Source organism: Caretta caretta, chromosome 3 (assembly GCF_965140235.1).
Source record: "Caretta caretta isolate rCarCar2 chromosome 3, rCarCar1.hap1, whole genome shotgun sequence".
In the NCBI taxonomy this organism is placed as follows: domain Eukaryota; kingdom Metazoa; phylum Chordata; order Testudines; family Cheloniidae; genus Caretta; species Caretta caretta.
The window spans coordinates 152032338-152046689 of NC_134208.1; the positions used below are offsets into that span (position 1 = coordinate 152032338).

Here is a 14352-nt window from a genome sequence, read left to right on the forward strand (position 1 = left end):
TTACTCGTTTTCCATGTTACAAGTTAGAGTGCAGTCTATGCGACTCTATTAGCCAAGTATGAGCACAGGAACTATGGAAAAGTCATGGAATTATTTATGACATTCCTGAAGAAAAACAACAACAATTCAAAGCTGTGGTCTCTGAGGGGCAGATGATATCTCGTACGGCTCTCCAGGCCACATTTGATTACTGCTGATACAGCCACAAGCTCCACCGCTAAGTCAGTGGTCATGCATCGAACCTTATGGTTGAGCTCATCCTCATTCCCACGGGAGATACAGAACGCCACAGAAGATCTCCCTTTCAATGGCGAGAAGCTGTTTGCAGCCAAAACTAATGAAGTGCTGCACACCATGAAAGACTCACGTGCTACACTGAGGTGTCGGGGCATCCACACACCTGCCACAAGAAGGAGACAATACAGATATCAGCCTTACTAACACTCACAATATCCGGCACACACACAAAAACATCAAAGGCCATCAGCAGCACCAACGCCAGAGAAATAGATCTCAATGGCACGACCCCCCAACACCAGCAGCGTCTCAACCTCCTCCTCCTAATAAGCAGATTTGAAGCCTTGGTCGAGGGTATAGAAGACTGTCACGGGGCAATGACTCACCCCTGTGTTCCTCCTGCTGGCTCTCTGGGAAATAGCTCTTTTTACCAGCTCTGGAGCACCCTCTGCCGGTGTCTTGCTGTCGCTGGCCTCCGTGTCCCTCCCAGACTCCGGTGCCCTTTTACCTGGGGTGTTTCCCCTCCAGGCAATACCCCACAGATCTGGGTCTACCCTCCCCGGGGAACCCCCAACCTCTATCCCCATCTTGCCTCAGCCTATGGGCTACTGCCAGTCACCATCTAGCCCCCTTTCCCTGGGGCTGACTGCAGTCTGTATAAGCCAGTCATCATAGGCAGGGTGGGTTTGGACCTGCTGCCTCCGCCTATCCTTGGGCTGCACTGTTGCAACCCCAGTACCCTGTCTTAGGTTGTCTGCCAGGCCTGCAGCCTGGGGCTTTTCCAGTCTGGAGCCTCCCAGCTCCTCTGGCCTTCCCCAGCCCTGCTTCACCTCAGGTACCTTCGTACGCTCCCCAGTCAGCCCCGCTTTTCCTTCTCTGCCACAGTCCTCTCCCCGGGCTGTTTTAAGCCTTTTAAGGCAGGAGTGGGTGACCACCCCGCTACAAAGACCTCCCACCTACTCTAGCACTCATATAAACCATCCACCCCTTTGGGCACTGTCTGCTCCCATTCTGTGCCAACTGGGTAGCTATCACTGCAGATGGATGGGCCCTAGAAGTCATCCGCTCTGGCTATACAATCCCCTTCCTGTCCATACCCCCCACCCACCCCTATCCCTCTTCAGGGACCCCTCTCACGACCTCTGACAAGAGGTTCAACATTTTCTGCAATTAGGTGCTGTGGAGACAATGCCAGCTCAGCACAGAGGGAAGGGGTTTTACTCCCACTATTTTTGATACAAAACAAAAGTGGGAGCTGGCGACCCATTCTTGGCCTCAGCCGACTAAACATGTTCGTCAAGAAGCAACAATTCAAGATGGTTGCCCTAACAGCAATAATTCCAGTGCTGGAGCTGGGAGATTGGTTTTCAGCCCTCGACATGCAAGACCCTTATTTTCACATCACTATGCACCCTGTCCGCAGACGCTTTCTCAGATTTGCCCTGGGCTCAGACCATTACCAGTACAAGGTTTTACCCTTTGGCCTCTCAAAGCACCCCAGGTCTTCTCAAAGGTTCTTGCGGTGGTAATGGCACATCTCAGGAAAAAAAGGGATAATAATCTTTCTGTACCTGGATGATTGCCTGCTGAAGTCACACACCTACGAAAAAGCCATCCTATTCATGCAGATGACTATTGACTGCTTCCAGAATCTTGATCTGCAAATGAATATAAACAACTACATCCAACCCAACAACTGGAATTCATAGGCACACACCTAGACTTGATAATGGGGTTCGCATCTCTACTGTCAGACTACACCATAAAGAATCTTGTTGGCCAGTTGAGGATCAGCCCATGGGTGACAGCCGCTGACTGCCTGCAACTTCTAGGCCACACTTCTAACCCACTAGACACAATAATCATTGACATATCCTACCAAGCCAGCAACAAAATGTACCAAGATTACCAAAAACAGTATCACAGTATCCAATATCACTAAAAATCACGTCACATCAATTATTAAATACAAAGTCCAAACTAAGCAAAGAGCAGCATTCATTTAATATAAAAGTTTACTTTTGTTGTCAAGAACGCACGCCTGTGCATGCAGTGCCTACAAGGTTGGTTGGCCACCATCTGCAAACCAAACGTGCACAGACTAAACAGACTACTAACTATGCCGCCAAAGGTCAAGTATTCACTAATATGGTGGACTCTACCACACAACATGTGCTCCGGGGTCCTGTTCTCGCAGGATTCTTCCTCACTTATAATCATGACAGACGCCTCCCTCACTGGGTGGGGGACACACATGGGACATCACACGACTCAGAGCCTATGGTCCTCTACAAAAACCAGGCTACATATAAATCTTCTAGAGCTCTGAGTTGTCCAAAATGCCTGTCTCTACTTTCTCCCACTCCTCAAGAAACAAAGAATCAGGTGATGACCGACAACATCGCATGTACGTTTTACATAAACAGACAAGGGGGAGCTCGATCCCATTCACTATGCACCAAGGCTAGGAAACTTTGGAATTGGTGCCTCCAACACAACATACATATCTCAGCCTCATACCTGTCCGGGTAGCAGAACACCACAGCAGACAAGCTCAGTCAATCTTTTCCCCTAGACCACGAATGGGAGATAAACAGTACTATCTTACACGGCATCTCCCACAGTTGGGTTATCCTCAACTGGATCTATTTGCAACTGCGACCATCACAAAATGCCCCAGATTCTGCTGCAGAGTGGGTCTGGGAAAGGACTCCATGGGGGACGCGTTCATGATCACATGGACCGACAACTTGTTGAATGCATTCCCACCAATACCACAGGGTGATACAGAAGATATGAACAGACAGGGCCAGGGTCATCCTAATAGCTCCTACGTGGTCCAGACAGGCATGGTACCCATTTCTAACACAATGTCCGCTTGTGCCCTGATCTCGCTCCCTCCCCTTCCGGACCTATTATCTCAACGCAGGGGCTAATTACACCACCCCAATATAGCGATGCTCAACCTCAAGGCATGGCTCCTCAATGGTTCTCTACTGAACCCAACAAGATTGTTCCCAACAAGTCCGAACGGTGCTGTTACACAGCAGGACACAATCTACACATACTACCTATCTTCATAAATGGACTAGGTTCACCACGTGGTGTTCCACCAGGCACACCTCTCCTGCTTCTGCCCCTCTCTTACTTATACTGGACTGTCTTCTAGAACTTAAATTATCCGGGTTTTCCTTTAGCTCAATAAAAATACATCTAGCAGCAATCACAGTGTTTCACCAAAAAATCGATGACACAGTGATCTTTGCCCACCCTATCACAAAGAGATACCTCAAGGACATCCAAACCCTGTATCTGACATTAGACCACCCACTCAGCCAGGGGACTTACACTTGGTCCTCAAAGCCCTGATGCACAAACCTTTTGCACCACTAGCAACCTGCTCCCTACTGCACCTATCCATGAAAGCTGCATTTTTAATGGCAATTACATCCATGGGAGAACTTGGAGCACTCATGGCTGAACCTCTGTACACTATCTTTTTGAAAGATAAAGTCATGCTTTGAACTTATCCTAAATTTCTCCCTACGGTGCATTCGTCCTTCCACCTCAACGAACCTATTCATCTACCAACCTTCTTTCCTAAACTGCATGTGAATCCTTGTGAAGCTGCAATGCACACCCTTGATGTTTGCAGGGTGTTATCTTTTTATCTGGATAGAAGTAAGCTGTTGAGAGCTTCCCCTAAACTTTTTATCTCAATATCAGAACACACTAAGGGCAAATCAGTATCCACCCAAAGAATATCTAACTGGATATCAGACTACATCCACCTATGCTACCAATTAAAGCACATACAACCTCCAACTTCAGTCAAGGCACACTCTACTAGATCTGTGTCATCCTCTATAGCATTTCTGCATAACATCCCACTTGCAGACATAAGAACATAAGAATGGCCATACTGGGTCAGACCAAAGGCCCATCAAACCCAGTATCCTGTCTTCCGACAGTGGCCAATGGCAGGTGCCCCAGAGGAAATGAACAGAACAGGTAATCATCAAGTTATCCATCCCCTGTCTCCTATTCCCAGCTTCTGGCAAACAGAGGCTAGGGACACCATCCCTGACCATCCTGGCTAATAGCCATTGATGGACCTATCCCCCATGAATTTATCTAGTTCTTTTTTTAACCCTGTTATAGTCTTGGCCTTCACAACATCCTCTGGCAAGGAGTTCCACAGGTTGACTATGTGTTGTGTGAAAAAATACTTCCTTTTGTTTGTTTTAAACCTGCTGCCTATTAATTTCATTTGATGATCCCTAGTTCTTGTGTTATGAGAAGGAGTAGCTGACACTTCCTTATTTACTTTCTCCACACCAGTCATGATTTTATAGACCATATCCCTCCTTAGTCGTCTTTTTTCCAAGCTGAAAAGTCCCAGGCTTATTCATCTCTCCTCATATGGAAGTCACTCCATATCCCTAATAATTTTTGTTGCCCTTTTCTGCAAGGCTGCCACTTGGGCTTCAGAGCACACCTTTGCCAAAAATTACGCTCTCACACAGGGACCCCTGATGGACACTCAGGTGGGATGAGCTGTGCTGTCAATGGCTTTTTTACCAGATCCCAAGTCCCTACCATCCTCAGAGATGCTGCCTTTAAGTCACCTGGAGTGGAACACCCACAGGGACATCTCTCAAAGAAGAAGAGGAGGTTACTCGCCTTGTGCAGTAACTGGTGTTCTTCGAGATGAGTGTCCCTGTGTGTGCTCCACTACCCACCCTCCTCCCCTCTACTTCGGAGTTTGGAGCAGGCTCCGTTGTAGATAAGGAACTGAGGAGTCCAGGATGCACACACACTATTGAGGCACCAGCAGCACATTGGGCAGACACTGTGCATGCGCAGCCCATATGGGCACTGCTGTAAAACTCTCAGAGCGAAGGCACAGGGAGTGGAGTGGAGCACCCACAGGGACACTCATCTTAAAAAACATCAGTTACTGCACAAGGTGAGTAACCACCTCTTTGGCTTATTATTCTACTGTAATTTATAATTGAAATTCTAGTTTATTCTTTCTCATCTTGCTTTAGTGATTCCTTACTCTTTATTGCCCATTAGTGAATTTTGAGAGGAGAAGCTGTGCACCAGAACTGAAAATGTCTTAGTTGATCATTTTCTTTTTGTTAGCAATTCCTCTCCTCAATCTACCACCCTAGTAGTTTGTTAAATGACCAAAATACAATTCAAAACTAATTGTTTTTTTCTCTAAAGGGAGACCTCAACACACCTTAAGGTTCATTAATATAATTTGAGATTATTATCTTAATGCTAATAATCAGTTGTTAGGAGTCTTTTTACGTCTTTGGAAAAATTCTTCTGGTGGCATGAGGTAATGGGGTTTTAGTCCTGAATCCTCCAGGAATAATTCCAGACTACCTTTGAGTTCCATGAGGGAGAGAGACAGCCTATTTGCGAAGAATGAGACAAGAAACTGCTGACAAAAAGAAAATTCTCAGATAAGAAATTTTCCATTATCTCAAGGCAACACGCAGTACATTTTAAAAAAACCCTTTCCAAATATAAATATAAAATGTTTAAAAAATATGCTGGTATTGTAGATACTAAATTCAAACCTTTTCTTTTTTCTTCAGAGGACAATAGAGAGTTATGTGGACAAACGCATGGGAAGTACTTATGGACCACCAGGCGGGAGAAGAATGACCGTGTTTATTGATGACATTAATATGCCAATAATTAATGAATGGGGAGATCAGGTATAGAAGAAAACTTCATATAAGAAGATATGACTAAAATATATTTTGTAGTATTTAACAAAAATATTTGAATCTCAGATTTTATAAGTCAGATTTTTTCTCATATACAGTAAACATTTTACTCCTTTTTACAATGCAGTGTTTTTATTAAACTGTAAATCATAGAAAAGTCATATGATTATGGTGTAATTATTAAATAAACATCAGGGAGTAGAATAGATATTCTGAAGATATATCTTGGACTTAGGAGTCATATTTCATATATTATCCTTAACTTTGTCATATTTTTAAAAGCTCTAATGAAAGCAGTATAATCCCCAAAACAGCATGTTATTCAAATGTTCAGCCTGACATTAAATTGACAGGACCAGTCAGTTTTAGTAAACCATACATTTCTGCAAAAAAGTTCTGTATTATTTGTGGGAAAGCCATATGGTATCTTGTACACAGACAAAGTAGTTCTTAGTATTGCTCCTAGAGTTATTTAAAATAAGAATATTCCATTCCACTTTTCCCTAGATATTGTACTCTCCTCATTCTACTGTCCTTATCCAAAGCCAGTTCACACCACAGAAAACAGATGGCATGACACAGATGTGCAAAGAGCACAATTAATCTGTTTTCCTTGAACACACACATAAGAAAGACCCACAGCCTAGTATGTCTCTTGGCACCCTAAAAGCAAAGGAAAGAAGTCATGGAAGTTTCCATAACCAGATACGTAAGATATTGCCTTGTGGAAACATATAGGTGTTAGGAAACTCAGCTCCTGAGGGGATTTAGGACACACTCACTTCCCAAGGTCACCAGTAACCTATTGGATGGATACATTTCCTCATCAATGATTAATGGAGAAATTATGCTGGGGAATACTAAATATACTCATCTAATAATTTCCTTCTATTAATCTTTTCACCAGAACATCCCAACAAATGGGAAGACCAACTGATATAAATATTAGCATGAAGATATTTCATGGGCAGTATATGTAGCTAATTTTAACCTTATTGTTTGTATTATGGTAGAGCTTAGGTCTCCAGACAAGACTGGATCCACTTGCTAAGTACAGTACATTCATATATTTAGAAGCTGTCTTTTCCCAAAAATCTTATAATCTAAATAGACAAGATAGAGAAAGGTTGGGAGACAGCAAATAGCAGTATTTTCCCCATTTTTCAAAATGAGAAACTGAGCCATTGAGAAATTAAGTGATTTGCCCAAGGCCACACAGAAGTCTGCTGCAGAGTTAGGAACTGAACCCATCTTCTCTGAGTACCAGTTCAGTGCCTTAACCACAAGATAATACTTCTTTATTTGGTCAAAGTGAGTAAGACAGTGTTTTTATTACATTTAGTAATATCTTAAAGCTCTGAAAAAAAATTTCTGGTGGTTTGCCATGTAGGAGGTGCTGTGGTCTGTATCTAGACTAAGATAAAAACAAATTTCTCTGAGGAGTAGAGGAGAGATTGCAAGAAGAAAGAAAATTAGAAGATGAGCATATTTCCATTTTCTTCTTTTGAAATGGTAATTAATATTTGTTTTATAATCTTGTAGGTAACCAATGAAATAGTTCGTCAGATGATGGAAATGGAAGGAATGTACAGTTTAGATAAACCTGGAGACTTCACTACAATTGTTGATGTACAGTTAGTAGCAGCTATGATACACCCTGGAGGAGGCCGTAATGATATCCCACAGCGTTTAAAAAGGCAGTTTACTGTGTTTAATTGCACACTACCATCGAATGCATCCATAGACAAAATTTTTGGTATTCATATTTTTTAGTTATTTTGATTTATTTTACTGTAGACTAATACATGTAAAATTTATAAACTTGAGTCCTGATTGTCCTCTTACATGAATTTAGATCAGGAGTAACTCCAATGAAGTAATTGGAGTTGTATTAGTATAAAATTGTGCAAGTGGGAGGAGAATTGGGCCTTGCATTAGAATGAGACAGTCAGATTCATTTGATTTGTGACTTAAAGGTGAATTAAATACTACTTCTAATTTTAAATACACAATAAATCTTTTTAAAAGTTTTCCGTTCCCAAATCAGTTAGAGTGAAATTTGTCATATTGGAAAGGGCCCATTCAAGCTCCAGTTCACTTCTTAAGTCCCTGGTGAAGACCTGGTGTAGGCCCTCTGAAATTAGGTGAGTTCCACCCTAACAAAATATATGTGTAGGCTTCTGAATTACGAACAAACATATGTTAAGAAAAGTTAACAGTTAATTAATGCTTTCCTCTCTGACCTCACAATACATGACCAATATAATTTCCTCTAAAATAGTTGATGATATTGCTAACATCAAAAGCCATGTAAGGAGCATAGCTCCCTGCACTGGTGCTGTTCACAACAGGCATCTTAGCTCCCAGTGCACTGGATGGATTACCTCCTGTGCGAGGAGCATCACAAGGAATTAAGTTCTTGCTGGTGTTCCACGCAGCCACCTATGCAGGAGGATTCGAGATGCAATTTACTCTTTGGTTTTTTAAACCAGTGGTTCTCAACCAGGGGTACACATACCGCTGAGGGTACACAGAGGTCTTCCAGGGTGTATGTCAACTCATCTTGATATTTGCCTAGTTTACAATAGGCTATGTAAAAAGCAATAGCAAAGAAACTAAAATTTCATACAGACAACTTGTTTATACTTCTCTATATACTATACACTGAAATGTAAGTACAATATTTATAATCCAATCAATTTATTTTATAGTTATATGGTAAAAATGAGTAAGTACGCCATTTCTCAGTCTTAGTGTGCTGTGACACTTTTGTATTTTTATGTCTGATTTTTGTAAGCAAGTAGTTTTTAAGTGGGGTGAAACTTGGGGGTATGCAAGACAAATCAGACTCCTGAAAGGGATACAGTAGTCTGGAAAGGTTGAGAGCCACTGTTTTAAACTATTTATTATGGGCCAGATTCTGCCATTTATGCTTATTTTGAGTCACACCTTACTTTGCAATTAGTCTCATTGAAAAAATAAATAATTAAAAAATAGAGAACCCTGAACTCAGGACTTTGCAGGTAAACAGCCTTTTAAGTTAATCTAAATAATTAAATTTGAACCCAGGATTTTAATTGTTAAAGTTTTTAATTCACTAACTCATAATTCTATTTACATCTGAGCATATCATTTTTAAGTTGAGCAATGCCTTTGTCTTTTAGCAAATTATCTGTCCTTTTTCCACTCTTTTCCTTTCCAATTTCTCTCCCAGTCAAATGTCTTCAGCTGAGTTAGAGGTTCTGTACCTATTATTCTCACCAAGCGTCCCTTTTCATAGCTGTCTGGATTTGGCAGGTATGATCTGGTTGTGTCATTTGTGGAATTTGTTTGGGTAGGATACAGAATAAATTTCAGATCTCAGAATAGAATTTAGAATTACAAAAATGAAAATTGCATGTTAACAAGAAGGATTCTATATTATACTTTTCAAAATCTGTTTATTGAAAATAGACTTGCAAACAGTCATGATTTTCATCTTTCCTTCTGCCCCCATAAATCCCTACTAATTCACATGAATAGTAGAAAAAAAACCAGTAGACCCAACTTTTCTTAGGATGCAAAGGGAACATAAGGCCAGCTTAACAGGCTACTTGGGAAATCCTCCAGCCTAGGGGGACTCTCTGAATGCAGGTGCATTGGCTCTGCACTTGAACACTGTGCTACCTCCAGCATAGGGGCATGGCTGGGGGTAGAGGGTTTGCAGCTGGAGTGTTTCTATACTTCAGCTGGTTTTGGCTACTTGAACAGCCCATTGAGGCCATAGATAAATGGGCATAGGTTAGAACAGTCCTGAAGTTGCACTGATTAAGTTAGGATTGAATGGGCCCCAGAGCTGGGGTGCTGCAAAGGTAGTATAAAGCCAGCTTTGCACACTACACTCCTACTCTGTGGGTCATGGGCCAAACTTAGTTCAGTTGGATCCAAGAATCAGGACCGGTGATGTTAGCAAGGCTATTGCTAGACACTTTATTGGGGTATTACAGTCATTCTATTTCTGTGCTCAACAAAGCAAAATGTATACTACAAAGACTGCCCACTAGGGCAAAGAAAGTAGCCAGGACAAAAGAGACACTGAGTTCCATTTCTTCCTTGGCTCTGGAAAATTTTACCCTTCAGGGAAGTTACTCCTGCAAGTTCAGCTCCCTCAGCTCTGCTATCTTCTGCTGTGCTTTTATTTGGTGGGCTCCTATATTAACTTATTTTTAACATTAACTCTGTCTCCTTAACATCACTTATCTTCCTCTTTCTTTATGACAACCTTTATGTTCATAATCACTTGAAAGAAACTTAAGGTTTTCCTGTTGCATATATGAATTAAAAATAAGGTAAATAATACATACATACTTATGGGCATAATTGTAAGCTTGTGATTAGTCCCATTTAGGTCAACAGGACTACTCATGTGCCTAATGTTAGGCATGTATAGAAATATTTGCACAACTAATTGCTGTGTTTGTACCTATTTTTTCTTCTTCAAGTGATTATCCACATGAATGTCACTTCGTGTGTGCATGCACCCCATGCTTCTAACATCAGATTCTTTTGGACAGCAGTGTCCGTCGGGGCTGCACTTGTGCTCTGAGTGCTCTTGCACCCCCCCCCCCCACCTGAGCGCATAAAGTGTGGAATGGACCCAACTTTCCCTTAGTTCCCTCTTACCACACATGGCTGTGAGATGGAACTCCTACAATTCCACTCCTCTGCACTCTGAGACTTTACTGATTTTGTGTATATCTATCTATCAATCGATACATAGATATAAGTAAATAGTGATATTAGTGCAATTAGTGTAATTGTTTTCTTTTCTATACCTGTTTGCTATACATACATATATAAAAAAGCTTTTTATGAGGGCTAGGAACTTCCTTGGTACTGGAATTTAGCCACTATGATTGAAATTAAGTCCCTGAAGTTCAAAAATTTTCCCTCCTATGATGCGGTTATTTAGCTTAATGATGGGACTTGAGGTGCCATTTTTATCTTGGAGAGGGGCATATCCCTGATAGATGCTCACTCTGTTTCTCCTTCTCCAAGAGAACGTAGAAGGTGAGAGAGGCCTATCATATACTTTTTCTTCTGGAGTGCTCAATGAGATCCTCCTCAGAATCAGAGAAAAAAGAGCCTACTGGGCCTGAACAGGCTTCCTTGGCTAGTACTTCTGTGAATTGCAGCTCAACTCCAGGCTCCTTGGCTCAATCAAAGAAACAGTCATTCACTGAGACTGGCAGCACAGCTATGTTCTCCTTCACCCAGTCATCTGAAAAGGGTAGGATGGAACATCATTCCCAGAGTGAGCACAGGCCTAGGTCACCTTTCCTGGGATCCAGTAAAAGGAGCCAGAGATCTCCTTGGGCTACTCAGCCAAATGGTGTTTCATGGCCCAAATCAGGTCCCTCTGATACCCTGATAAAACCCAGTCACCAAACATGTATGGTAGTGTCTCAGGAAGAGGTCTGCACTTACCTGTTACCAATCTCTTGGTATGAACACACAGTGCCATGATTCTGGTACTTACTGCTGTGGTACAGATGTTTTCAGCACCAACTTTCTGAGCATTGACTTTTTTTTGGTACCCAGTGATCTTACAGTGACTGGACAACCTGAGTCACTATTATTATCCCCACCTGTGAGAGTGTCCTATATGGCACAAGTAACCAGAACTATTATGATACTGGTCACCTCCCCAGTTCTGGTGGTGGGAGAGATTCAAGCTTACTCCAGGACTCTGGTTAGGGTTGCCCCACCATCAGAGAAGGAGTGCTCTTACTCTTCCTCCCCTTCTGAATTGTAGTAGGGAGGTATCCCCCACCACTCTCCTCATTCCCATTCATATTACCATGCTAGTCTGATTGGAATCTAGGAGCTGTCACTGTCAGCATATAGACCTATGGACTCTAGGAAAGAACACCTACCCTGGGATTCACCCCATGGCCCCAAGTCCCTCACCCCTGTAATGTGCAATCTTGGCCCTATTGGGCCTCTGGAGGGATGCAACCAGTGAAGAGTTCTACCTCTACAGCTCTCTCTAGGGTTAAATCTCTCCTCCTTTCAAAATTCATACAGTTGCTCAAGAGGAACAGGTGGCACAGACTCTCACTGTATATCAGAAAGACCAAAAAAGTGAGAAAGAACACCTGCAAATGGAGCAATACCTGATATCAGTAGCCATCCCCTCTTCCTCACTAGACGAGGCAGTAATGTCCCCTTCTTCCATTCAACTTGGTGTTTTCAAAATGTTTCAGGAACTTTTGCATCAAATGGCAGATACATTAGAAATGCCTGTGGAGGTAGTGCAAGGGAAATCACATAAGCATCTAGACCTTCTACGCTTTTCTATGCCCCAAATATTACCCATGTGAATTAATGAGGGGCTATTAGAAGCAATAAGAAATATATGGCAGACCCTGTCATCTGTGACACCTATCTCTACAAAGGCAGACGGGCTCATCAAGTCCCTTAAGTTTGGTATGAATATTTTTATGTGCACCAGTTCTTCTTCGAGTGCTTGTTCATGTCGATTCCAGTCAGGTGTGTGCATGTGCATATGCACATTGGCCGGAAGATTTTTCCCTTAGCAGCATCTGTCGGGTTGGCCTGGGAGCCCCCTGGAGTCACGCCCTCATGGCGCCTAATATATAGCCCTGCCAACCCTCCACCCCTTCAGTTCCTTCTTGCCGCCAGTGATGGTGGCTAGAACTTCCCTTGGCTCTTGCTCAGCAAGTTTCCTCTCTCTTCCATTGTATATAGTTAGTTATCAGTAGTGTTCCAGTTAATAGTTTAGTGTAGTATAGTGTTGTTGGGGGTTTTCCCCCACTCCGGCCCCAGCGCCGTGGCATGTTGCGGTCCCCGGGCTTCAAGAACTGCATGGCCTGCGCCAAGCACATGCCGAAAAGTGACCTGCACTCGTCGTGTCTTCGGTGCCTGCGGGAGACCCATCAGAAAGATCGTTGTAAGGTCTGCTACAAGTTCTGCCCGAGAACACTTAAAGAAAGGGAACAGCAGCTGAAGGTGATCCTCATGGAGGCAGCCCTATGCCCCCACTCCGACCCGGGCTCGAAAGACCTGACCCCTACAGTGTCGTCCCTGACGCAGAGTGCCCTGGTGCTGTCGGCGAGTTCAGCACCGAGGAAGGACTCCTCTACGGACGCCCAGCACCACCATGGCTCCTCACAGGACCCGTCATGGGGCCTTTCTGCTCCCACTTGCCGGTGCCTCAAAAGAAGAAAAAGCCGGCAACCATTCTCCTCCAGCTAAGCCTCGAGATGTGTGACCCCAGGTGGGCCACTCCTCGACATCTCCTTCCGGGGCCGTGTCGACTGCTGCCAAGCTGCAGCAGTCAAGTCTGGCCCCACCTCGATCACTGGTACCTACGCAGCAGCTGCAGCTCCTGTCCATGCCGGAAGCCTACCAGGCTGCTCGAGACCTCCTCCACCTAACAGCACCATTCTCGCCTGCCAAGGAGGAACCCTCAGTGCTGACGGAGCCACGTCCTCTGGTGCACTCTAAAGGGAAGCCAGCTATGATGTCGAGGCGCACACCTTCGCCTTGTCCATCGGTGCCTACTCGCTCCGACAGAGAGCCTTCCTGCTCCCCGAGTTCTCGACGTTTGAGGCATCAAGGATCAGCTCCTCCGTGGTCTTGTGTCTGAGACCTCAGAGTCAGAGCCCAACTCCTATCGCTCGAGTAGGAGCAGAAGCCGTAGAGAGAGGTCGGGCAGAGACAGAAGGGAACATCATGCGTGGCCTCCGCAGTGGTAGAATCCGCCTCAGTGGCCCTTCTGGACCCCCTGGTCTTATCACCTGAGCCAGGGAGGAACCCAGGGCCCTCAGTCAGTGGCATCTTCAGTGGCCTCCACCACTTTTGTACCACCTTCCACTACGCATCTGCCCCTGGCGCCTACAGTCCCAACGCCTTTGCCTCTGGCCCCGTCGTCAACCCCGGCACAACCTCCTCAAAGGTTCCAGCAGCAGAACCGCCAGGACAATTCCACATACCTGGCCAAGTGGAAGAGATTTTCAGTCTGGTCAGCTCAGCGTTAGCCCCAGTGCCCCAGATTTTGGATTATCTTTTCCACTTGAAGCAAGAAGGTCTCTCCTTGTCTTCTATAAGAGTGCACCTGGCTGCCATCTCGGCTTTCCATCTGGGGGTACAGGGCCGCCCAGTTTTAGCTAACCCCCTGGTCACCCGCTTCCTGAAGGGCCTCAACAGGTTGTACCCACCTGTCCACCAACCGGTTCCTGCTTGGGACCTCAACTTGGTCCTCTCTGGGCTCATGGGGCACCCCTTTGAGCCTCTAGCAACATGCTCCCTGCTCTACCTTTCCTACAAGGTCGCGTTCCTGGTGGTGATAACTTCAGCCCAGAGG

At 44.2% G+C, this 14352-nt stretch overlaps 1 protein-coding gene across 1 annotated transcript in view; it reads left to right on the forward strand.

Moving 5' to 3' along the window:
- DNAH8 (dynein axonemal heavy chain 8) overlaps positions 1-14352 on the forward strand; it is a 598059-nt gene that overhangs the window by 438317 nt on the left and 145390 nt on the right. Inside the window, exons 56-57 of the mRNA XM_048843472.2 lie at positions 5850-5972; positions 7527-7740. Of these exons, the coding sequence (XP_048699429.2) occupies positions 5850-5972; positions 7527-7740 (337 nt within the window). The remainder of the gene's footprint in view (positions 1-5849; positions 5973-7526; positions 7741-14352) is intronic.